The following is a 27513-nucleotide window of genomic DNA, read 5'->3' as shown; positions in this document are numbered from 1 at the left end:
GCCCTCTTCTTTGTTTTGGTTGTCACACTACACTAGAAGAAGTTACCCTTGCCTCTACCTAGAATAACGCTACATAGTGAGGTAAATCTAGGCCTTTTGGACTCACAGTACAACGTTTGGCTACTAAACCCGTGGATTATGCAACCAGACCCCATTCACTTCAGTTGTTGTTGCTGGAACTGTGGTAGCCAACTTGGTGTGTGTTTGTTGGTCCATTTTGGGTTGAACTGTTTAAAGCTGTACTAGGCAACTTTGTATGTTGGTGGCCCCAGTTGGCAGCAAGAGGTAACTGTTTGAATATTGGGGACTTCAACTTCCAGAAATCCTGTCAGGTGACATCAGGAAACTACATGTCTTCTTCTGACCATGCATTCACTCTGTGAGCAACACAATACAAGTCACCACAAGGGAGTCATTCCTATGTCCCCAGGGTCCCATGTTCCCAGGGTCCTATGTTCCCAGGGTCCTATGTTCCCCAGATTTATATGGCACATAATGGGAACATGACAAAGGGTCCTATGTTCCCAGGGTCCTATGTTCCTCAGTTCTAGGGTTAGGTTAGGGTTAGGTTGGTTGCTTGTAGATATTTACCCAAGCCCTGACCACAACTGTTTCAAAGAACAGAAGGGCTTTTTATCAGAGCTATCCAGGTTAGGCACAGGCCATCCACCGTAATTTGATTGCACTTCTGCTCCTTCTGACTTTGGAGTAGAAAGTAGTATTACCCCAATATGGGGTGAGGAGAACTTAGCGGGAAGAACCCCCTGGACTGGGCATTCAACTCGTGTGCCGGGACTGGTCAAAATAAAATAAAATGATAACCATTGGTTTTGTTGTGTTTCTATAGCTGTTTTGAAGCCTTGTTCCAATAAAATAACTGGATAATATTTATGAAATATTTTAACTTGAAACGGGTCAAATTTGACCCGAACACAATAGGAGGGTTAGGACCCTGGGAACATAGGACCTTGGGAACTTAGGACCCTGGGAACATAGGACCTTGGGAACTTAGGACCCTGGGAACATAGGCCCCTGGGAACATAGGACCCTGGGAAAATAGGACCTTTGGAACTTAGGACCTTGGGAACTTAGGACCCTGCGAACATAGGATCCTGGGAACTAAGGACCCTGGGAACATAGGACCCTGGAAACATAGGTCCTTGGGAACTTAGGACCCTGGGAACATAGGACCGTGGGAACATTGGACTTTGGGAACTTAGGACCCTGGAAACATAGGACCCTGGGGACATAGGACCCTGGGAACATAGATACGCTCCCACCACAAGTCCATCCATTTCCTTTGGAACTGACGATGGACGATGTGTGGCTGCTCGACAAGCTTGTCTAACGAGAAAAGTTGGCCACAGCTGAACTTTTCATGGTCATTGGCCGTCAACAGCCAATCAGATTTCCATGCTTCCTTGTCATTTTCTTTAATGGAAAATAGTTCCGCCTGGCAAGTGCATAATGGATGAGAAGTTGATTACATAGTTCTCTACAACTTTTTGAAAGACTACCACGTTTCAAAAATGATGCTCAGAGAACGGTTGCATCCATCATTGCGGTCGATGGTAGGTCATTTTTTCTGTTTATTTTGTATAAATGCTGTGAGTGTGAGTGTGTGTGTGTGCCTTGCCGTACCTTCACAGGTGTGTGTGTTGCAGAGGGCCTCCTCAGTGTGCAGGCCGATACAGATGTCCCCTCCGTTGGTGGGGGGAGGGCTGCTGCACGTCCGGGTTCGCTGGTAGTGTCCGCTCCCGCAGCTGGCTGAGCACTGGGACCAGGACGACCAGCAAGACCAGGCCCCGTTCACTGGAACACACACACACACACACACACATGCAGACACACAGCAGGAGATTAGTATATGCCTTCCCAGTATGTCATTGCAAACCATAATTCCGCAGATACACATATACTGGTGTTGTAGCTAGAATTAGACTAATGTATGAGGCAAGGAAAAATGGGATCTGGTCCAATGAATGTGATCCACCTCTGATATGATGGATATAATGCAATTTCATTGATTACATATTTATTGTGGAATTGATTAATACTACACTGGTGGTCAATGGGACACCCTTTGATCCATTGTAGAACTGAATGAGCGAGTTTCACATTAAATCTGCTCTTGTCTCTTTATTGAATGTTTATGATTCTGATTCTATACACAAAACAACATTGAAAACTAGTATGGTGCCATATTTCAATGAAAAATTATTTCATTAATAATTATCTCTACAAACCAGTAATCCCTTAAAATAAACTTACATTGTCATTAATTTACATGAATTCGCCCCTTTCATGCAAAATCCCCTTAAAATTAATTAAGGGAGTTATTAATGGAGGAGATCCCATCAAAACCACCTTAAACACCCCTTGATCTTTAGTCCTTACTTTCTAATTTAATGTAAAATTCAGGGAGACAGGAACTTTTCCATTAATTTCCACTTAATAACCCTGTAAACCATGCACAAAAGGCAAAATCCCTTAATTACTAGTGTCTCCACTAATCAACCCATGAATAAATCCCTTAAATACCCATGATACTAACCATAGTTTTTTAAAGGTATGTTATTTTTAGTTGATAATTCATGTTTATGTAATGGGAAATTAAGGACATTTCAGGGATAAAATTAAGGGGTTTGGTTTTGTAGTGAATTTTTCCATTTTTTTTAAGTTCATTTCAGGTCCGATAGATCAGTGGTTCTCAACGTGGGGTCCGGGGACCACCAGGGGTCCTTGAGGGGGTTCCAGGGGGTCCCCAGCAAATTGATGAATTGTTTAACTTCACCATTATTTAATTTACAAGTTAACACAGTTAGAGAATGCAGAAGAATGACTGTTTTGATCATAGTTTCACTGTTATCTCTCTACCTACAATACAGATAGTCAAGGAATTCTGGACAAAATTATATCTAGCAATACAAATATTCTCAGATTAGGGTCTGACAGACAAAATCTCATCAAATGGGGGTCTGTGGCCCTAATGTGGACTCAATTAGGGGTCCTTGATATGAAAAAGGTTGAGAATCACTGCGATAGATAACGTGTTTGATGTCACCTGGGCAGGGCTGAGCGTTGCAGTCCTGATACTCCACCGGGGATCCCAGGCAGGCGTTGGGGTTGGTCCTGCCCTCCGCTGTGGAGCAGCTCCGTTTTCGGGTCCGGAAGCCTCTGGAACACTGCTGGGAGCAGCCGGACCACGTTTCCCAGGATCCCCAGCGTGCGCCTTGGGGTCGGGTCGGAGGTCGGCCGCCCGTCTTCGCCAAGTCTTCAACCAGAGCTGGAAAACACAGATACACGTATTGTTTTTTTTGCTTGGTTATAATCCAAAAACAAGTAAGGGGCAATTCATGTAAAATTCCAGTATTACAGAGATTCAACAGGGTTTAGGTTTCATACACACACTCACACACACACTGCCTGCCTGCTTAGCGTCAGGGTTGATTTCCTGACAAAATATCACATGAATGCAATACATTAGTAGCTACTTGGAAGTCTTGGATGTTGACCTTCCCACCAGCATATGAATGCAGCATAATAGTTGTGGCTGAAAAACGAAAATCATCTAATGGCAGAGATCCCAGACCTGGATCATGACCAAAACCTAAAAACAGATTTCTGGGCCAAGGGCTATCTGTCCAAATTCCAGCCAAATTCGTTTGTTACATTTTGAGATAACTTGATAATAAAAAAGACAGACAGATAGACAGACAGGGGTGAAAGCATAATTTCCTTACAACGATGTTGGTGGAGGTAATAAAAGGACGTTATATTACCTCAACTGTTTTTTATGTTATTGTATTTGAAAGTTACAGATTCCAAACTAACCTTAAAATATCAAAATCAAATACAAAACATCATTAGTGTGCCTGCTTTGCAATGCAAAGGAGCACACTTATATTATTGCTCATACTTATTATTTTTCTTTTTATTATTCTTCCTTGCAAAACTTCGGTATGTAACTAGTCTCGCAGCGTAGTCGCGACACCCCTCAAAATACATCAAAACGTGCGCCTTGAACGGGAATCAAGTGCTATGACTTTTCTTAGAGATTGTACGTAAAGTTTTCGCACGAAGTGCGAAAACGTGCGATTTTCGGCCCATTGAAATGAATGGAGAATCGGGAAAAAAATCACACAAATTCATCAAATCGGCCCCTCTTTAGAGCCACGCCACTCGGTCATACTTTGTCGCAGAAACATGATTAAAAGTTTACACGGGTCACAAGACTTTGAACTCTGTTGGTCTAAAGACACTTTTCAATAGCTACTACGGTTTTTACGCAATCGCAGATTACGTTTTATACGACTTTTGGACAGTTTCAGATTTTATAATGGGTGTGTATTGCGCGGAATGTTCAGACCTAGAGCACGTGATGTCGTCACACACTCTAGCTCCATGCCTTCAAGTTTTATCAGAAATCTTCCAAACATTATCATCTTAGTCCCACAGCTTCCACTCTACAAGCAAGATTTATACACCAAATTGTAGGCATTTTTTTCCTCTCTCACCCAATGTTACTTCCATTGAAATAGGACCCACGGTTTTTGAATAAATCGCCCGAAAGGGCAGGGAGTGCCGTCCGACACTCCCATCCGCTTCAATGTAATTTGACCGCTCCAACCCAGAGTGAGAAGAAGAAAAGGAGGTGATTTATATTTTATCACAGCTCCTTTAGTTTAAATCATACAGACACGTCATACATCAGTGTCGCCGGTGAAGTCTTGGGACGCTCAAAGTGAAAAAACATTTTTGATGCGAGCTTTACTTTTCGAGATACAGGGATTTGTTCGGGGACAGTCTTGGCTTATTGTGAGAGCTAATGAAACATTAGTTCAAAGTTTCCCGCCACAGGGGTGTCTCTGGGCAGAAATTCTCACACCTGCCTGTGATTGGCTAGGTCAAGTTTGATCAGAAATCTTCCAAACATTATCATCTTAGTCCCACAGCTTCCACTCTACAAGCAAGATTTATACACCAAATTGTAGGCATTTTTGTCCTCTCTCACCCAATGTTACTTCCATTGAAATAGGACCCACGATTTTTGAATAAATCGCCCGAAAGGGCAGGGAGTGCCGTCCAGCACTCCCATCCGCTTCCATGTAATTTGACCGCTCAAACCCAGAGTGAGAAGAAGAAAAGGAGGCTATTTATATTTTATCACAGCTACTTTTTTTAAAATCATACAGACACGTCATACATCAGTGTCGCCGGTGAAGTCTTGGGACGCTCAAAGTGAAAAAACATTTTTGATGCAAGCTTTACTTTTCGAGAAACAGGGATTTGTTCGGGGACAGTCTTGGCTTATTGTGAGTGCTAATGAAACATTAGTTCAAAGTTTCCCGCCACAGGGGGGCCTGTATCCATAGCAACTAGTGACTCGGTCTCTGGGCAGAAATTCTCACACCTGCCCGTGATTGGCTAGGTCGACAGTTAATACTGTTTAATACTGTTTAATACTGTTTAATGCTGTCATACAGTTTGTGTTTGTGTGTGTGCGAGGGATGGAGATGCGCACCAAGCAGCAGGCACACTCAAAATTTCCTGAAATTTTCTAGTATTGTATTATTTTTTCAGGGTGGTACAGTAATGTAGCTGACATATTTAAAATGGTAAATTCCATCAATAAAAAGGATGCCATTTTTTATTGTTTTTACCTTCTAAGCAATGCACGGGTGAAGTTATGAAAGAGAGACTGACACATTCACTCCATCAAAAGACGTGGATCGATCTAAACATCCTCTGACAAACCCATACTGCTGAATGGGCAAATTTCTGCTAAAATCTGAACTTGCAAACATGACTCGAGAACCACAGAATATTATCTTTTTATTGCCAAGCTCAGCAGACAGCCTGTTATGAAACAATCATTTGTGAGGTGCAATGTGGGTCACGTTGAAAAATGAACTCGTTTCTAAACTTTTTTTCCCTCTCGTTCGCGCATAGACACACACTCGCAATCACAAATTATTTACATATAAATCAAGTGTAGTCCCTGTGGCTTCAAATGAGGTCAGCAGAAAAGTTTCATACATATTTTAGTTTTTTCACTCAAAGGGCCGTATGACTGGTAGACAAGAGGTCTTACCCAGCAAAACAATGAAATGGAAAATGACTTTTTCACCTTGTTAGCTAATACTCCATATCATAACATACAAAAATTCTAAACTTTTTCTATCAAAATCCAACGACTTTAAAGCTTCCAGTCAGCGTAGATGATATGTATGGTGTGACATCTAGGCCAAAATTCTAAACAGTTCTTAACAGTTCTTAACAGTTTTTTACAAATACAAATTACAAATTATACAAAATATATGCATCACAAAGTATACACACAAACCTCCCACCCTAAACTCGTCATCACCACATACACAATTGGCCTTGGCTGTCAACATAAATACGTTCCATCATATGCAGTGGACACAAATATTTAAAACTAGACAAAACGCAACAAACAAACCATCACAAAACAAGAAAGTACACAACAAATACATATTTTTGTCCATGCATAGATTGTGACACTAAACACAAAACATGCGACTCCCCCCAGAATATGGCCCATGTCAGGAGCCCTCCAAAAAGGTTAAGTATTTGCCCCATTTCCTAATATATACATCCAATCTTCCAAACTGTTTATAGAACATCTTTTCGAATTAGGCCAAAATTCTTACAGGCTATCTTGTTGTATGGTGTGACATCAAGGCCATACTTCTTAGAGGCTATCTTGATGTATGGTGTAACATCTAGGCCATAATTCTTAGAGGCTATCTTGATTTATACATTAACAAAGTGGATGGTTCTTTCTAGGGCAGGACACATTTTTTTGTTCATTGGCTCATAGATAATTTTTTATTCCTTATTTATATTTGTATTTTCAGCTACCTTTACAGCCTGGGTCAGTAATTGCAGGTGCAAGGAGGGACAAAGACACAGTCAGCTATGTTCACTGTTAATATTACCAGCTAAATTTTAGGTAAATGATGGTTGACTACCTGGCAAAGTGGTGGGTAATCTGTTATGGTCTGTTTGTGATATGGGGAAATAAACAACTTATTTCCCCATTAAATAACATTTGAAGTACATTCAATTGAAAATGCAACACAAGCTTTCAATATACTTTGTTTTTATTTATTTTATTCTCATATTTGCCTGCTTCTATAACCATAACACATGTCTGGCATTTTTTGTGATTATTTTTATGTTTTACTGATTATCTTGTTATCTTAATGGATATTATTTATGCTTTTATTTTTGTAAATCACTTTATAATTCTGTTTTTTAGCTGTTGGCTGGTGTTGGAGTCCCATCCTGGTTATCTCCCATGCCAAACACTCCAGGCTCAGCAGGGAGCTTTTGATCCTTAGCGACATTTGGCTCTTGTTTAGACTGCAAACCACAGGGGAGTGAATTTCAGGACACTTTAAATTAAACTGTATGAAGTTGTGTGTGTGTGTGTTGCGAAGAGGTGTGTGTTGGCAATAGAGGTAATAGAGGGCGTAAAGCAATATGTACAAATCTGTGATTGCGTGCACATCACAGTTTAGACAGATACACGATTGCATATGCAAATAGTATTATTAGATGCTACTGTGTGTGTGAGTGTGTGCTTTTATATGAGTGAATATGTATGGCTCAGTCTAAAGACACATTTTAGTGGTGTGAAAAAGTGGTGAATGTGTATGTAGATTTCTCATTTTTATTACAATCTCCTTTTCCATTTTTAATTAATTAATAATTTGGGATATTTTGTCCTTTTTATGTGGGAGGGAAGTGGTAGGAAAATGATTGAAAGTCTCCCTTTCTGCACTACTGTCTATTCTGTACCTTTTTCTGAATATTAATTATTTTAAACTGTAAAAAAAAAAAAAACAAGTGTAGGGATGGGATGATATATAGGAATTCAATATATTGCAATGCAAAACTGTGACAATATGTATTGTGGGGCAGAAAAATGAATCGCGATATTAGCTCCATTTTATTCTGCTGTAGTAATAACAAACGAGATGGCATGCCTCTGCCAGCGCCATTGCTTGACAAAATAACATTTAATACATAATGATCAAGTATCTCATAAAACTGAAATAAAAACATTCTCCCAGTACTCACGGTCCGTTTGGCAGGCTCCAGACCCGTCGTTGGGGCACATCCGGGTCTCCACCTTCTTCTTGCCCAGCTGGAGCTGCTGCGGGTCGGGTAGCAGTGCCCGGCAGGTGTAGCGGGACCTCTGCTCCTGCCGTGACCCGTCCTGGCTGACGTTGACCGGCATCCAGGGGGTCCAGGGGGTGTTGCGGCGCACCTCGGGACAGGCCTCCAGGTTACAGGCCTTATACTCCTGGAACACAGGACAGAGGAAGCCTGAATATATATTGTTTATTGATCCTTATAATGATACTTTATAATGGTTCCACCTATTTCATACTGCATACACAAGTGAGTTTATGACCAAAAGGTTCCCAATTCGAATCCCAGCTTAAAACACTATAAATCCAGGCATGTGGGACTGTATGAATGTGAAGCAAGATGTTGCTGGGAAAGCACATGGAGCTCTGTTGACTTTTCCTAGATAAATCTAAATAAAGTAGTTACAAAAAAGAGGGAAAATGGTTCAAGTTTTTTTTTTATCTGTGCAGTATATCTGAAAATCAACTGTCTCTAATCCAAAAAATTCAAGATGGGAGACCAACCTATTTTGGCGGGTGGTCCTGCCAGTCCTGAGTTTGGGCAAATGGATTTGCAAACAATATGATAATGAATGCATTTCTGAACCAGCCACATGGCAGAAAAAAACGGTGTTTTGTCTTCATTTTCAATTTGGGTAGTTTTGTTCCTCTCTCAGCTAATTTGGTTGGCTGGGACATTGCAGCAATAAATCTGAGTGGATTCATGCATGAGCGTATATAATTTACGAGAGGCAGTAAATTGTGAAAGAGAGAATGGAGAAGGTGGGTGAAATTTATCGGACTGAAGACATTTATTTTCACACTGGAATTGACTGACTGAGCTTATTATATAAAGACAAAGTGTAGTATGTGATAGAGTTTTCTATGTATTTTGAGATTGCGTATGTATGTATTGTAATGTATTTTAAAGTGAAATTCTTAAAGACATATATCCAAAAGGTAGATTGTCTTTAAACACCATTGTATATTGTTATATGTTACATGTTGTGTGATAATTGGTGCATGTGGTAGTGGTTGAATGGCCATGGCCAAAACAGAATATGTTCCATATGTAGATAATGTATAAATACACACAGGTCATCAGGGTACTTGCAAAATACAGCTAATTCGTTAGCGATACTACCAGCTTCTCTGTATGCCTGATAGGGTTTGATTGATATATTGGTTTGGTGATATATCGAGATGATATTGGCCATTCAATAAAAATCATATATTGGCCAGTCATAGTCAACAACTTCAGAGGTGTCAGTCTGTAAAACCTGCAATGAAACCTACCTCACCCTGCTTTAAAGAGCTGCTAGCCAACCTAAGAATTTCAACAGCATGCGTTTTAATGGAGAGTTTTAGCGTCAAATGATCTAAATGTTGTTGTGACTGTTGTGATGTCACCATCACAGCAATACAATTTTGGGGAAAACATTGAGTCCTTGGAATTTTTGGTACCATAGCACATCCAGGACAGCTGTTGCCGTTCTCACAGGTTCTGGTCCTGGAGTGGACCCCGCCTCCACAGTCAGCGCTGCAGCGAGCCCAGGGGCCCCACGCTGTCCACAACACTGGCTGGGGGCATGGGCTCTTCTCATTGCACAGCCTGGGAACAGAGAGAGAGACACATAGAGACCTCATTCGCACTTGGTATTAAAATGCAATCTGCAACTGGATATGCTATGATGAGTAATCCGGCTCTTACATTTCCACTTGGTATTTATATGCGCTCTGGTTTTCTGCACCCATGGTGATGACATTTCTACCTTTGGTGATGAAGTTTCTACCCTTGGTGATGATGTTTCTAGTCATAGTGATGACGTTTCTACCCATGGTGATGACGTTTCTACCTGTGGTGATGACATTTCTACCTGTGGTGATGACATTTCTACCTGTGGTAATGACATTTCTACCTGTGCTGATGAAGTTTCTACCTGTGGTAATGATATTTCTACCTGTGCTGATGAAGTTTCTACCCTTGGTGATGACGTTTCTACCTGTGCTGATGAACTTTCTACTCGTAGTGATGAAGTTTCTACCCTTGGTGATGACGTTTCTACCTGTGCTGATGAAGTTTCTACCTGTGCTGATGACGTTTCTATGCTTGGTGATGACGATTCTACCTGTGCTGATGAAGTTTCTACCCGTGGTGTTGATGTTTCTACCTGTACTGATGACGATTCTACCTGTGCTGATGAAGTTTCTACTCGTAGTGACGAAGTTTCTACCTGTGGTGATGACATTTCTACCTGTGGTGATGATGTTTCCACCTGTGCTGATGAAGTTTCTACTCGTAGTGATGAAGTTTCTACCCTTGGTGATGATGTTTCTACCTGTGCTGATGAAGTTTCTATGCTTGGTGATGACGATTCTACCTGTGCTGATGACGTTTCTACCCCTGGTGGTGACGTTTCTACCTGTGCTGATGAAGTTTTGGTGTTGACGTTTCTACCTGTGCTGATGAAGTTTCTACTCGTAGTGATGAAGTTTCTACCCTTGGTGATGATGTTTCTACCTGTGCTGATGAAGTTTCTATGCTTGGTGATGACGATTCTACCTGTGCTGATGACGTTTCTACCCCTGGTGGTGACGTTTCTACCTGTGCTGATGAAGTTTCTACCCTTGGTGATGACGTTTCTACCTGTGGTGATGATGTTTCTACCTGTGCTGATGAAGTTTCTACTCGTAGTGACGAGGTTTCTACCTGTGGTGATGACATTTCTACCTGTGGTGATGATGTTTCTACCTGTGCTGATGAAGTTTCTACCCATGGTGGTGATGTTTCTACCCATGGTGATGATGTTTCTACCCATGGTGATGATGTTTCTACCTGTGCTGATGAAGTTTCTACTCGTAGTGATGAAGTTTCTACCCTTGGTGATGATGTTTCTACCTGTGCTGATGAAGTTTCTACTCGTAGTGATGACGTTTCTACCCTTCGTGATGACGTTTCTACCTGTGCTGATGAAGTTTCTATGCTTGGTGATGACGATTCTACCTGTGCTGATGACGTTTCTACCCGTGGTGATGACGTTTCTACCTGTGGTGATGACATTTCTACCTGTGCTGATGAAGTTTCTACTCGTAGTGATGAAGTTTCTACCTGTGGTGATGACGTTTCTACCCCTGGTGATGACGTTTCTACCCCTGGTGATGACGTTTCTACCTGTGCTGATGAAGTTTCTACTCGTAGTGACGAAGTTTCTACCTGTGGTGATGACGTTTCTACCTATGGTGATGATGTTTCTACCTGTGCTGATGACGTTTCTACCCATGGTGATGACGTTTCTATCCGTGGTGATGACATTTCTAACTGTGGTGATGACCTTTCTACCCATGGGTGGAATACTGTCTCAGTAATACGACCATACGGTAGGCATTTCCACCTGGCTGACCCTGGCTGATCCCAAAATATTCCCATCGCAATACGTACTGTGTACATTTACACGTTGTATTAACATGCATCCCACCCACCTCCCCTCGCCTTGTCACCTCTCCCTCTGGATCTATCCCTAGAGGGTGCTCGCCACCGGTTAAGAAAAACCTGAAAAATCGAGGATTACTACTTTGCCCGTTTGACTAAACAAAGCATGGACAGCTCTTTTTGAGTCTCAAGATCCCTCCAGATTGAAGCCCATTTCTTCTCACCTCTCCTCTCGACCCTGGCCAACACAGATTCGACCACCATGGCGAGGTGAAGGGTTGTTGCAGGACCGCTGCCTAACCTCGAAGCCGATGCCACAACTGGTGCTGCACTGGCCCCACGAAGACCAGGGAGTCCAACCTCCATTCCTGAGGGACGGAAAGTGACATGAGAAATGTAAATAATGCTACACTACCTCAAAAACTACCTCAATACCTTCATAACATTGGGGTTCGACCGATATGGGCTTTTGAAGGCTGATACCAATACCGATACTTTTGATCGGAGGTGGATGACACTGACTGGACCAGATCCCATTTTTAATGAAAAGAAACAATATCGGCCCAATATATTGGTCTATCCCTCCCTAAGAACCTTTCTGTGGCGGCATCTTTGAATAATCAAGATCTAAATGTCCCGCTGCATAAATAGAGCTGGGAAGCAATCCAAGCTAAAACCATGGCATAAAACATTCCTCAATTTGTCTGAGTGCCTCTTGTCTGATGGGGTCTCGTCCTCTAATTCAATAGACGCTTCCTGTAAAGGCACAATTCAATTTTGCTTCCTTCGCCACAACCTCTCACCCCCTTTTGATGGGAGGGGGATTAAGATGGAATGGAGCCACAAGTGGATCCATCCAATCTCCCTAACCATATGCAGAGTGAGCAGATGCATGGTTAAAGACAGAATGAAATGAAAAATGACTTTTTCACCTCGTTAGCAAATTCTGCATATCATAACATTAACCTTTTAAACAATAAATGCCAAAAAAATGTAAAAAAATATATATATATTTTAATATCACAATCCCATTACTTTTACTAGAAACTTGCATATTTCTAGTGGTTACTTCATGGCTTACTAGCAGGCATACATAAAAAGTCCAACCAATAATACATCACAGATTTTTTAATGATCCAAGCATTTCACAGTGGATTATTTCACCAATTACACAGACTATGCAACGGGCTTCACTGCCCATTAAAATGTTGTTTCCTTGTGACTTTAAGTGAAAACACTAATTCCACATTTGCAGATTCGTATCTTTCTGTCTTTCTCTTTCTCTCACTCTCTCACTTGTTCTCTGCCTTGGTGAGGTACTTCAGTGAAGCCACAGCTGAAACTTAAAAGAACAACCTCTCTGGTATTATTGATATAGTAAATGCTTTTAAAACATAAGGTACTATGCAGCAAAAAAGATGGTAGATCATTGTGCCATGTTTCTATCCAGTCATCCCTTTGGTCAGATGGGAGCTCAAATGGCATGAGAATGAGAACTCTGCATTGGCCATTCACTTTTTCCTTATTGCTATTTTCGCAGTGTGCCATGGTATCGCTAGCTCTGCTAATTTAGGTGTGTCAGGGAATTGTTGATAATAAAGTAAAGGTGAAAGTGGAATGCAAATGTCCTACCTGTCCTGCATCCCAAGTATTCCAGTACATTGCTATTCAGGCATCTTGGTAGGCACGCGGCAGGTATATAGGTGCCAGTAATCAGAAAACTGGCATAGCAAATATGCCAAATTGATAGAAAATGATTGAGACTTCTTGAGAATACGAGGAATTGCTATCTACTCTTACCAAATGACTGATCAGCACAAAATTATTACACTTTTGGAAGAATAGCAGGTAAATTATGTTCTTAGTTGACAAAATATTTTATACGCAAACTGAGTATCCCTATAGAGTAACCAATACTGTGCTAGCAATTTGGAGATATTTATTTTTAATTAACTCTTCAGTTGGAGATTTTTCTAGAGTAATGTGTAATTACCTGGAGGCGTTAGGTGTATATAGGAGTAGTTATACCGATTTTTCAGATGTATCAGGCCAATACTGGCCTTTTATTAAATACCAAATATCAGCAAGTTAGTGTCATCCACCTCTGATATGATAGAGGTTCCTCTCGGGCCACAGCTATGCAATATGTTTTTATTACTGTTACTTTTATATCAGATGTCTGGTCAGAAAAATCATTCCAGTGTGGTGTGGGAGGATTTTACTCAACATTCCATAAAACCTGCAATGGAATTTTATTTTCTTTGCACATATTATTTATTCATTAAATTGTTTTTTTTTTTATTAATTCTTCATTTAAAGGCAGTAATGTATCCCATAGTTCCCCTACCATTGAAAAGGTGTGGTGGGTCTCTCCCTTAAAGAGCTACCAACCCTAAAAAATTTCATTAGTCTGGGTTTCAGTGGAGAGTTTTAGTGCCCCATGATGGTCTAAATGCTGTTTCAGAGGCATTTCCACCCTGACAAGAATACAAGTGGAAAAAACACTGAATACTGGAGACTGTACCTGGAGCAGTTTGCCACCTGGATGGTTGGGCCCTTACATTCGGCGCCGCCACACCGGGCCACCGGGCCGTCGCACGACCGAGACCGACACACACAGCTGCTGACGGAGCCCTCGCCGTCGTCATGGTTACAGGGTTGCCACGGCGCCCAAGAGCCGAAACCGCCATCCTGCGTCAGGTTCCTCACCTGCAGAGAGGATTTGAGAGGACTTAAGTCCAGGCCGGATGAATCATTCAGACTTGCCTAAAAGCACCAAAATTGGTCTAAATGTTCAGTTTGACGCCCAGAATTAGAGCAATTGTAAAAATCATACCAATCAGTCATGGCAGCCATTTTCTTTCCTCCATCACTTGCCAACAGGTTTTGCTGAACTGACAGTGATAGGGTTGGAAAAAACAGATCTACACCTATATTTTGATATGAACTGTCCAGTTCATCACATAATGAATGTAAAGAAGTTGAAAATGAAATTGCGATTTTACCATCTATGATAACTATGAATATTTCTTTACATGATATAAATAAATATGATGTTTTCCTTAGCACTTTTGTATTTTTTGGCCATCAGACATATTTTTTTCAGTCCTACCATGGTCAGTTCACTTGTAATGGAGGAAAGAAAAATCATTTTTGTAATGACATCAATTCTGAAAACGTTCAGGCGATCAAAGTGTACATGTAGAACAATTTTGATGCTTTTACGCACATCTGGATGATTTGGCCAATTTCTGCTTTATTTCACCTGGACCAAAACCATGGATAAAAGTACAGAGTGAGTTTTCATCTATAATGAAATGTCCATCATTTCAAAACTGTGACAGCTAGTCATAAAAAAAAAAAAATTCTGGCATGAAAGTTTTTGAAATACTGAGCAATAACCCCAGGTAAAGGATAGATTATGCAGCAGTTTGGACACTCTTCACAGAGGAACTTCTAATCATCTCTCTATTAAGAGGAAAGTGTGTTTGAGGCTGATAGACAGGAGCAATGAATAATGAATAATCTTATATTTGTGTGTGTGTGTGTGTGCCTTACCGGGCACTCTGTGATGTTCTGGGTCCACTGGTTCATGTTGGAGCTTTCCTCGATGGTGGTGCAGCGCTTCTGTTTGCGATCCCAGCCACAGTAGGGGTCCCGAGCTCCCAGGCAACGCCTAACCCACCACAACATAACACACACTGATTGATGGATGGACTGATTGATTGACTGATTGATTGATTGACTGATTCTTTATTCTTTATTAAGAGTCCCATTAGCTGACACCTCAGCGACCGCTAGTCTTCCTGGGGTCTTCAAACAACTTGACAACAAGAAATTTTGACACACAAGACAAGAAGAGAGTACGACATGAGTAGATATAGACAGGTACGGCAATCTGCCATAGATAAACATTAAACACGGAGGATACAAGGTGAGTTAAAACTTATTAAAGGAATAGTTCACCCAAAAATGAAAATTCTGTCAACATCTCCTCCCCCTCATGCCAGTTGAAACACAGGTGAAGTTTGTCCATATAACACACAGGGAGGCTGCAGCACAACTCCATAGCAGCCTTCTCCAAAACTACTGAAGTCAGTGGGGACCAGTTCTTCAGAGTTCCAAAAAGACCTACAGTATATTTACACCATCATTTAGTGCAAATCTTAACTACAGCTGATTGATTTGCAACAAATAATGGTGTATAGGTCTTTCTGTTCACAGTGTGATTGTTTGGCTGTTTTTGTTGTGGAACTCTAAAGAACAGGTCCCCATTGACTTCAGTTGTTTTGGAGAAGGCTGCTACCAAGTTGTGCTGGCAACCTCCCTGTGTGTTATATGGACTAACAAATTTCATCTGTGTTTCATTTGGCATGAGGGGGAGTAGATGATGACAGAATTTTCATTTTTGGGTGAACTATTCCTTTAAGGCCAATATATTTGGCATGGGAAATGCATGGCAATCCATGTAGATACCATTTTCGATCTCCTGACAATTAGACCTTCGATCTCCTGCACCCATTGCCTCTCCAGCCAAAGTTATGATACACATACAATCACCATTAATTGGACGTAAGAAAGACATCATTAAAATACATGATCAATACATATCAGGCTCTGCTAAATCATGCAGTAAAGAAGCTAAGAACTGAACATATTGGCAGCTAGAAGTACAAACGATAGCTGCAGGTATCGTCTGTCTTCCGGGTTTGATTTTCTAACAAAATAGCTTGTGAATGCAACAAATGCAGCTGACTTGGAAGTCTCGGGTGTCGGATCTTCCCACCAGCACATGAATGCAGCATAATAGTTATTGCTAAGGATCACCACTAAAATCTAATCAACTGATCCTTGGACCAATGGGTGAAATCCACCAAATTTCAGCCAGATCTGTTCATAGCTTTTGGAGACAGGCACGAAAACATAATCTTCTTTCAACTTTGTGAGAACTTTGAGAGAACTTTTGTACTATTCAGCCCTCCTCAGTATTCACATTCAATTCAGGAAATTCAGGAAATGGATTTTCCTCAAAATGTAACACCGGTAAGTCTTTTGCTGAAAAAGGTCCTCAAATCCAGTCAATATGAAATTACGGGAAATGAAAGCTCTGTCAATGTTAAGTGCTTTTCCCGCCGCCGCTCTGAATGAAGTGAAGAGAAGGTAAACTGACCCCAGACTTGGTACACATGTTGCGCAAGCTCAGGACAAACACCGGCTAAGTGGAGGGTTGGTAAATCCAACAAACTCAGAGAAGTAAACCCGGGGAAAGTTTGTGATGGAGGTGGAACTTGTGGACCAATGAAAGAGCTGCTCTCTTGCTGTGTGTGTGTGTGTGTGTGTGTGTGTAAGTGTGTATGGGTGTGTCACATTGGTTTCCCCTCATATTCTCAGTCATTTGTCACATGGCCAGCTTGGCGACACATGGGACTGGAGGGGTTTTGTAAATTTGAAATGATCCAAAAAAAAAAAGTGGGTTCTTGATTATAGATTATTTGATGTCGGGCTGAACGATTTTGAAAAAATATCTAATTGCGATTATTTTGAGTGATATTGCAATTGCGATATGATTTGCGATATTAGAGGGAATGATAACTTTTACATCATTATTCTCATTTTCATTGAAAAACGTATTAAAATGATTATGGTGTGATTTTTGCGGGGATCTGTACCAAACAAAGATGTTTTCTTTAGTCTGTAGAATATGATGTGTAGGACAGGACATCTCTGCAGCACCACAATATTTACTTTAAAATGCTATTTTGACACATTTCACCTTTAACAAATATTGCGCCTCCTGCGATTTGAAAATTGCAGTAGGCCATGTTGCGATTTCGATAAAATTTCGATTTAATTGTTCAGCCCTAATTTGATGTAAGATTTGATAGATTGTTCAAAAATGAAACATTCCTTCCTTCCTTCCTTCCTTCCTCTCTTCCTTCCTTTTCTTCATGCTTTAATCAACTCACAAGGACGTTTAGGAGCGTGCATTGCCTGAATACCAACGCATCAGCTTCTTGGTATTCTGCACTGAGTGTAGACCCCGGTATGAGCACGTGCAGACGCACACGTACATAGACACACATGCTAAACACTCCCTCAATTAGCTCCTGACAAGCAGGCCTAGTAGAGGTTAAGGCAGCGGGGACTCCATAGCGGGAAAGCCTGGGATCTGGTGGAGGAGGGGATCTGGAGGGGAAGGAAACCCAATAAACGCTCACGCTTTGGGGCTTGGGGGTCGATAATTTCCCCGGCTCTCCATGCGTTACCCCTTGAATAGATATTAGACTGATATATGGGACTGATATAAAACTCTTCAGGTGTGGCAGTCTGTGCTAAACCTGCACTTGAAACCTGCCTAACCCAAAAGAATTTCATTAGTCTGGCTTTCAATGGAGAGTTTTAGTGTCCCATGATGGTCTAAATGTTGTCAAAAATGGTGATATTTAAGGGGGACCTCTACAGCAGTGATTCTCAACCTTTTTCATATCAAGGACCCTAATCTAGTCCACATTAGAGCCACAGACTCCCATTTGATGAGATTTAGTCTCTTGGACCCAAATCTGAGAATATTTTTATTGTCAGATATGATTTTGTCCAGAATTCCATGACTATCTGTATTGTAGGTAGAGAGATAACAGAGAAGCTATGATCAAAACAGTCATTCTTCTACATTCTCTAATTGTGTTCACTTCTTGTAAATGAAATAATGCTGAAGTTTAACAATTCATCAATTTGCTGGGGACCCCCTGGAACCCCCTCAAGGACCCCTGGTGGTCCCCGGACCCCACGTTGAGCACCACTGCTCTATAGGACCAGTAGGAATTGCAACAAAATTGATCGAACTTGTCTCCTGCACAAGCACATTTATTTATTGTATTAAAAAAAAAAAAAAGCACTAATCAAAGTTTTTTTGTAGCCTTTAAAGGCCCCATCCTCATATAATTTAATACAATGGTGCATACTATCAATTCACATCATGCAGATTTATGTCATTCTAAAAAGGTGATAAACTCTATTCTGTGGAGGGTAAATTGAGTTTTGGTGGGTTAGCCCTCCTCCCTCTCTCTCTCTCTCTCTCTCTCTCTCTCTCTCCCCCTCTCTCTCCCTCTCTCTCCCTCTCTCTCTCTCTCCGTCATTATGGATGTATTATGGGGTGTGAGTGAGTCCAAGTCAAGCATCAGCCTCGTGGTTTGGCTGCCAAGTTCATTACCGTGATTATTCATCCTTTTGGGGGTGGGGGGGTGTGTGGGTGGGGGAGGTGGGCGGAGGGGGGGGGTTACAATTTTCCTCCCAACTTTTAAGCAAATATCCGCAGCTCATAAATCTGAGGCCTGGAGACACACACACACACACACACTCAAACACATGCGCCGCAATTAGGGGAAAGCTGACCTGGAAGCAGACACTAGAACATTTTACAGGCTTGTAGGTAAATGGCTTTTATAGCTTTGTGGAAACTAGCGCCAACGAACCCCCCCCAACCCCCACCCCCACCCACACACACATTCACACACACACACACACACACACACACACCACCGCCTCTCTCTGAAGCAGCACCCAAACATTCAAACAATTACCACACACACACAGAAAAATCATGGCAAAATCATGCAAATCATGATCAGACCACACCACCCATGATATTCTGCAGGAGCCGTGTGTAATAAACCTACAAATAATCCCACTGCCATGCCAGAAAACCATGTCCAAGTAAACCAATACAAATAATAATAATGATGCCTCATGGTGTCTTGTTGTTGCCGCATGCACCAAATATGCCAAACGCCCAACTTTCCTTGTGGGAGAATCATTGAATATGCCTTTAAATGATAACTTCAGGTACATAATGTAAGAGACAAATTATATATAGGTCCAAAAACACCAAACTTATCCTTTAAAGTCCTGTTTTCTGAGCAAGTTGGTGCTCTAAAGCAGTGATTCTGAACCTTTTTCTAACTTAGTCCGCATTAGAGCCACGTTTAACAAATCATCCATTTGCTGTGGACCCCCTGGAACCCCCTCTAGGACCCCTGGTGGTCCCCGGACCCCACATTGAGAACCACTGCTTTAGTGGCTTTAGGATAACTTCATTACATTATGTAAGAGACAAATTATATATAGGTCCAAAATTACTTAAGTTATCCTTTAAAGTCCTGTTTTCTGAGCAAGTTGGTGCTCTAAAGCAGTGGTTCTCAAAGTGGGGTCCGGGGACCCCCAGGGGTCCTTGAGGGGGTTCCAGGGGGTCCCCAGCAAAAAGGGGAATCATTTATTTTCACTATAATTCCATCCATAAGTAACACAATGACAGAATGCATGACTATTTTGGTCATGGGTTTCATACACTTTCTGTAATAAAACATCTAAAAGCAAAAATCTTATCAGATGGGGGACCCTGGGACAAAATCTTATCAGATGGGGGTCCGTGGTCTAATTTGTGTCAGTTCAGGGGTCCTTGACGTGAAAAGGTTTGAGAACCACTGCTCTAAAGAACTCCCTGGCACTAAAATTCTCATGTTCCCCTTTTTGCTTTTCTTTGTTGGGCGCTTCACTTCTGAGGTTTGCACTTAGTTCCTAGAGCGTTCCTAGAACTCTCTTGACCTTGGCACAGCATTCCTGGTCGACTCCATATCGAAATTTCCCAGAAAGACACATTTTCGCTAAAGCTGACAGACCGTTAGAGGGACGAGAGTGACACCATTCACCATAACACTGTCCTTATCTGCCTGACAACATGGCACTGTTGTCATTACGCTGCAGCAGTATCAGTTGTCCTTTTGACTTCAATTCCATGACTGACTTTCAAGCCAAATATTACTTACTTGTACTATTTCTGTTCTGCAGAGGGAGCCTTAATGGAGCCAGCGGTGCGAGTCTTTGTTACAGCAGATTATTTGTATAAATGTACTTATCTACAGTAGATATTAAAAGTGTGCAGCCGTTCCATTTTTCTAGTTTTTATTGCCTTGCGGCCGGCGATGAAAGCCCATTAAATCAGACTTTTTTTTCCCCCCCGCTCTCATTTGGAGATAGTAACCAGAATAATTATGGTAAAAAACAAAAGGTTACTCATTTCTGACACTGTATTAAAAATGGAAAACTAAAAGACTCTTGTGTGTTGCGTTCACACCCTTCAATTAATTTGAGCTCATTCTCCTTTGCAGAACAGTTCAAGTTTAGTCAGATGGCAAGGGGAACTCCTATGGAACTCAGTCCATAGGTTTTCTATAGGATTGAGGTCCAGGATACTGATCTGCCTTTTCTCAGACATTCCTTGTACAGATGTGACGATATGCTTATCTTACAATACGATTCGATACGTGATATGGGGTTCACGATTCAATAAAACCACAGTGCGATGTAATAAATAAAAGTTCAATGACAACAAAGTCTGACTGTGCAGAATTATGTTTTTTTCCGAGCCACAAATCTTTCTAGCGATGGCATTGGCTGCTAGAATGTAACCAACAATTTCAAAATGTCATTACAAAGTGCAAATAATATAATTTGGATGGAGAGCTTGTGAAATTGTGATGGTCAAGTTGCCACGTTTGTGATTACTACAGCAGAATAAAATGGAGCTGATATCACGATTCATTTTTCTGACATTTTTGTATTGCGATATATTGAATTTTGATATATCGTCCCATCCCTAATTCCTCGGCTGCTCAACATGATGGTTGTCCTGTTGAAAGATGAAATTCTTAAACTTGAGCTTTTTTGTAGACGAAAAGCTTTGTTTTGTAGGCATAAAATTTAAAATGTTTTCGACATGTTATAAGGTTATGGGTAGGCAGTTCCCTAGAGATATTAAATTCTAAAACAGAGCGATCCGGCTGACCTAGGCTTAATTCATCAACATAATACGCAATTTTTTGGATAGCTAGCCTATAATCTGTGTGTCCCTATATCTTCTACGTCAGTGATTCTCAACCTTTTTCATATCAAGAACCCGTAATTTAGTCCACATTAGGGCCACGGACCCCCATTAGATGAGATTTTGTCTCTCGGACCCAAATCTGATGATATCTTTTATTGCTAGATATGATTTTGTCCAGAATTCCATGACTATCTGTATTGTAGGTTCTTCTACATTCTCTAATTGTGTTAACTTATTGTAAATGAAATAATGCTGAAGTTTAACAATTCATCAATTTGCTGGGGACCCCCTGGAACCCCCTCAAGGACCCCTGGTGGTCCCCGGACCCCACGTTGAGAACCACTGTTCTAGGTAATTGCTATTAAGCTATTGGCTATTACTATGTCAAAAGATATCCTGTTCCTGTTGCTCTTACGTCATTTTTCAAAAATAAATAACTAAATCAATCACCATGGTAACACCCCTTAACAAGGCAATAACAGCTTCTGATCATAGTCCAAGAGGTAATGTTCGTCATAAAGCATAAACACATATGGCGCTACTTTGACCTGACACAACAGAACCAGAAGCAGAGAGATAATAAGATATTGGTTATGATTTTTATTTAGGGGCCAATATATTCAGTGCTGAAGTTTGTAAGCCTGTCATGACATCTGTGGCGCTGTCCAGTGCTTCCTTTCATGCATCATAATGACTTTGTTATTAAAAATGAATAATTAAATAAAAATTAAAGCCTACAAAATGATTACACAAGTACTTGCTGAGGAATTTGGAACATGTATTTGATTAAAAAAATTTGGATTTTAGTGAGAAGTGGCTTCATCTGGCCAGAAAAAAACATTACTGCAGGACTGGATAGTAAAGTCTGGACACTCCATGCATAAAGCAGTTGTTTTAATATTGTTTTTAATAAACAAAAGAAGTGATTATGCATTCAGATTCAAGCCACAACAAAAACTACCTTGTGATGTTACAACCAGTAGCCCCAATGGCCTGCTTTGTGCTTTTATTTAGGACAAATTGGGGGTTTTCAGATCCAATTTACCAAAGAAATGTCTTAAATTCCTTCCCTGTGGACTGGTAAGTGACACTTCAAAGCCAGCGTAGAGGGATGCTAATGAACTCTGCTGCTACAAAGGGGCTTTGGAACCAAGTGCTATTGCAGTTCATTCATTTGTGATATATTAAGTGAAAATGGTACACGCCGTTCCTTTGACACAGTGTAATCCAATTATGATTTCCTTTAGTTGGAATGATTTCAGGTCCTGGAAACAATGCCTCAGTACAAAGTTAGAGCTAGCAGGTTAGTGCAAGTGCAGTACATTTGAATCGCAAGAACAACATAAATCTCTATTTAAGACTTAAGACTTTTTCAATGCTACCTGGAATACATTTAAGACCAATTTAAAAAACAAAATAAAGAAACAAAGCTAGTAAAACCAGCCTGTTTCTGACTGAACATAGCTAATGAAGGTTAAACTGAAAGTTCTGAAACTATAAATGGGTAGAATAATTAAAAGGACAACACAAAGTTAACTGTTAAAACCCCACCGATTCCACCTTTGTGCACCCAAGCTTTGTCCAAACCCACAGAACTGTATTTAAAATTCTAGTTAAGATCCCAAGGTTGCCAAAGATACCAAATATGTCAGGTTGAATTATAGGGAAACGTGTATAAAATGATGCACAAACATCTAGATTTTTTCCATTTGGTGTAATGGTGCAGCCATAAAACATGGCATTTTGTATTTGAATATTTCACTTGATATAAGCAGGTTGAGCTTCAAGAAAGCGTTTGAACAAGCAGATACAGAATATGGATGTGACATTGCCATACAGTAAGGAAAACTTTGAAGCTACTTAAGGGGAAATTTAAGGGGAAAGTCGGGATGCAAGGGGTTTTAAGGGACATGAAGTCCAATTGTGTTTAGTAAAGCAGATAGGATGCATATTGAACATTATACAACAGGTAGTTTTGACCAAGCAATCTGATTGGTCAACTAGACATTTAGAACGTGCTCAAATCAGCATGACAGCACACCTAGCCGTGCTCATCACTAAATATTACTCCGCCATATATTATCATACAATATATTTAAATATAACGCTACGTTAACTCTGTTCAGCCTTGATATTACCAGACGCTCTGCATCCTCCATCAGCTGTGCCGGTGAGTCGGTGACACGGCGCTACTAGCTTAAAAATACATGTGAAGTTCGCGGACATAGTAGCTAAATCTGTCCATGGAAAAATTATTTTTTTCAGCAGATATCTTAGTTACAACAAGATTGAGCTAGCAAGGCAGTTTTGTGTTTATATGTGTGGTATTTATTCAGTTTGGGAAATCCCGCGATCTCTAGAGAGCATTAGCTCAAGTTGGCTGGCTGACTCAACAGGGACTAGAAATCGTCTCTGTTGCTAGGTCGTTACTAAGGCTCCGCCTACTTGCTGGAGTAGTAAACTAGGTTCCATTACATAGGAGTCTACTGACGTGACTGATTGTTTTCCAGTTATTAGTCAGACCCCATGTATTTCCAGGGAAAAGGAGATAACACTAGCAAAACGTTTTTTATTTTGAGAGCGAATTGCCCCACAATATGAATACATTTTGTTTATATCTTTTATTTTGTTGGTAACTGTTGTATAATCGCAATATTACTAATATTGCTTAAACTAACAACTGTTCTATATTAATCTAAGAGTGTATTTAAGACATTTTAATGTCTAATCCAGACTTTTTAAGGACCTGCGCACACCCTGAATGAGTCATATCATGGAAAAGATCACTGACGCTGTATAAGTGCATTTCTCCTGACAGGTTGGATCAGCTGCCACGCCAGCAGCTCTCCCCTAACACTGTCTGTCTCTGCAGGTTATCCGACAGCAACTGACTGGCGAAGGTGATGCATCGCAGAGTAAACCTCCATCGGCACCGCAATGTTCCGGCAACTCTGACTCTGACAGCAACACATACACACACACACGCGCCCAATTCATTATCCCAAGCCATACGAAACCCAGAGGTCACATGTAATTAGGGGAGACACTCGACTGGATGGCTGACATGCAGCGAGGGCCGCTGACACTATGAACGATGGTGTGAATTATTCATGAGGGAGAGAAGTTGCTCGGTCAAGATGTGAACTATGTAACTTGGTTGATGTATTGCTCTATTCTAACAGATAGATAGCAATTCATGTATTTTTCACTGCTTTGGTATTACCTTTCATAATGTTACATTGCTTTGATGAGTTAACATGGCTGACTAGAACGCACTAATAAAGTAGGGAAATCATAAATATTAATTGCTGAGTGTGCATATCGTGGATCCACATTATATTTCCTCAATGAATTTGTTCATAATCAATCAGTCAAACTTTATTTTACTACAGCATCTTGCACAAATGTTTGCAATGCATTTTGCTTCACTCTGAAGGACTGCATCAATCTTTTTAAGCCTATAATGATAATTATGCACTATCAGTTACCTTTTGCAGATGATGATAGGATTGCATAGTGTTGAGTTTTTCAGAACTTCAAAAATTGGACACTCTTAATCACTGCAAAATGTTGTGAATAAGAGTTAGATAAGGGATAACACAGTAAGAAGGTCATTATCAGAATCGCTGACAGAAGCATATATCTGCTTTGTGTCTGAGTCTTGATTTACCCTGTTAGGGCTTATTTTGCAACAATGACATTATCAAGCTTATTACACAGCTACTTACTAAAGGCATTCATCATTTGACAAGAGATATTGATTTAAATTGATTTTATTACAAGCTGAAGTAATTTACAAGCTAGTAAAAAACTAGTCCAGCACAATGGTCAGCAGTAACTAAGGAGTGGTTTCTTTTTGGCACAAGATGTCACCAGTTAATTTGATTAAAAATCAACAAAATGGACCGGACGTCTTACCTATGGAGTGATATGATTAGATGTGAAGATGTGTATACTAAATTAGATGGGTAGGGGGGGCTGGTGCCACATATTGTCAGGGGGCCCAGAATTTCTTGTGGTGCCCCTTTTTGGCAAGAAATAAATAATGAGGATCCTACCGTTCTGTTGGATAGCTGGAGCAGCGCTCTAACGGGATCTTCAGCAGTCTGTCGTCAAGTCCCACAAACAACGACCTATCACTGTGGAGGATTTGTAGGCTCTTGATTGGCCCGCTCTCCCCTTCAGGGAGGAGCCTCATCTCCTCCAGGTAGCACCCCCGAAGGCTTTTATTGGTTGTCGAGAGAGCCTTCAGGATGGTGCCGTATTCTGATTGGACAAACAAACAAGAAGAAAACTTTTGAGATAATCCAGCATTTGTATAATTTATTTTACATTCATCCGCTCACCAATGGAAGGTTGTACCGAATTCTTTCAAACTCTACTGCCTTGTAGTAATATGTATGTAGTCGGGATGTAACGATGTATCGTGGGACGATATTTTGCGATCCAAAAACGTGATGATACGCATCGTGGAGGTGAAAAATGGTTCGCGATATCAAGTAGCCTACAGCTTATCAATTAGCTGCGCCACCAAAATGTAGACTACTCTTTGTTTTCATTTACATACTGTAAATGCCAGAGGGTGGAATCAGCAATCCTAGATCCTACTAGTTTGGTTTGCCTGACTGGCGTTATGACATCATTGACATCAACGTTCACCGACGTTCGCTCGAGACCCGGATGAGCCAGGTGTGTAGCGTGCAACAGGAAATCGAAATACACCCGTTACGTTAGGTAACATTATCATCGTTATTTTGAAAAAGACGGAGGTAAATGTTGTGAGACATTCTTACATTTTCTATCCAGTCTGCATTGCGGTTGTTCCCATAGATATTAAACGGTTGTTCCTACCAGTTCTGCGGTCTCGGCCCGGCCCAAATGTTGCGGTAGACAGTATTAAGTCCATGCGGTGGAAAAAGAGAATATGACACCACTGTCTGTGGCGGTTTATTAAGATCTTATGGATAAATTGACGCCTCTGGTTACTGGTGTTAGTGGTGTCAAGTAAACTGAAAACGCAGGCAGTGGTAGCCGCCATATTGGTTTGAAGTAAACGTTACTATGGTTACAGAGATTATCCGTACAGACACAGTGGTAATTTACTCCTCTCTGCTCCAGTGTGACCAGACAGATGCAAATTCATTCTCATTCATAAATTCGGTTGTCACTACCAAATTCTGGCAGCGTGTGTCAAAGGTGTCAGCTGCTGCCTGAAAATGCTGACATGCTAAAAATAAAACATGCCCTCCTAGGTTAGAAAATCAGTGTCTGAACATATTTGTTTTCATTTAAGTGTAAGTTTTGTGGCCTGCCTGGCCAACTAAGGTGTTTGGAGAATGTTAGATCAACCATGTTCAGACATTTGCACAAATTGTAAAGAGGACATCCTTGTTTAGACATTTTATTTTAATTTACAATTTGTTTCATTTAGACAAGCATCCGCTGTTAAAAGCTGATATATTTTATTCAACAGATTCCATTATTTGCTTTTTGCACTGAAAAATATATAACAAAGAAAGAAACCATTATAAAATAAACTGTAGGAATAGGTTAAACTTCAAGTAAAAAAAATGTTTTTTTTGACATTTTATGTCTAAACAATAAGCAAAGAATCTTCTACAGTCATTTGTTTCCATTTAAAATTTGTTAAAAATATCGTCATTGTATCGAACCGTGAAGCCTGTACCGTGTATCGTACCAAACCGAATGCTGAGTGTATCGTTACACCCCTAGTATGTAGTAATTTAACAAAATGTGATAACTTATGCCTCTACATGAGTCATCAGGTTTATTACATTTTTGATTTAAAGAGATTACATTCCAAGAAGTAATTGTATATTATCTGTTAGTTGTTACATTATCAGTTGCGACATGCCTCATCTGACACAAAAATACTAGTTGTGTGAGTATGTTGTTTATAACCAGTCAGCAAACATTGCAAATTATTTAAGTCACTCATAAAGCAGTGACTCTTAAATGAGTGGAAAAAGGTGGATAAACTCAAGGATCATGAAAAGGCAATCAACCATAAATATCAG

General features: G+C 40.6%; 1 protein-coding gene across 1 annotated transcript in view; it reads right to left on the bottom strand.

The window, feature by feature from the left end:
* Positions 1–27513, bottom strand: part of LOC139666034 (semaphorin-5B-like) — a 60692-nt gene that overhangs the window by 9576 nt on the left and 23603 nt on the right. Inside the window, exons 10-17 of the mRNA XM_071545108.1 lie at positions 25534–25741; positions 15154–15271; positions 14120–14304; positions 11820–11963; positions 9630–9777; positions 8113–8338; positions 3065–3286; positions 1642–1812 (exon numbers count right to left, since the gene is read on the bottom strand). Of these exons, the coding sequence (XP_071401209.1) occupies positions 1642–1812; positions 3065–3286; positions 8113–8338; positions 9630–9777; positions 11820–11963; positions 14120–14304; positions 15154–15271; positions 25534–25741 (1422 nt within the window). The remainder of the gene's footprint in view (positions 1–1641; positions 1813–3064; positions 3287–8112; positions 8339–9629; positions 9778–11819; positions 11964–14119; positions 14305–15153; positions 15272–25533; positions 25742–27513) is intronic.

Source organism: Centroberyx affinis, unplaced genomic scaffold (genome assembly GCF_046629955.1).
Source record: "Centroberyx affinis isolate AG114_WGS23_722 - 3 ecotype Tasmania unplaced genomic scaffold, CSIRO-AGI_Caff_v1 ptg004772l_1, whole genome shotgun sequence".
NCBI classification, from domain to species: domain Eukaryota; kingdom Metazoa; phylum Chordata; class Actinopteri; order Beryciformes; family Berycidae; genus Centroberyx; species Centroberyx affinis.
This window is presented reverse-complemented; position numbering and strand designations above follow the sequence as displayed.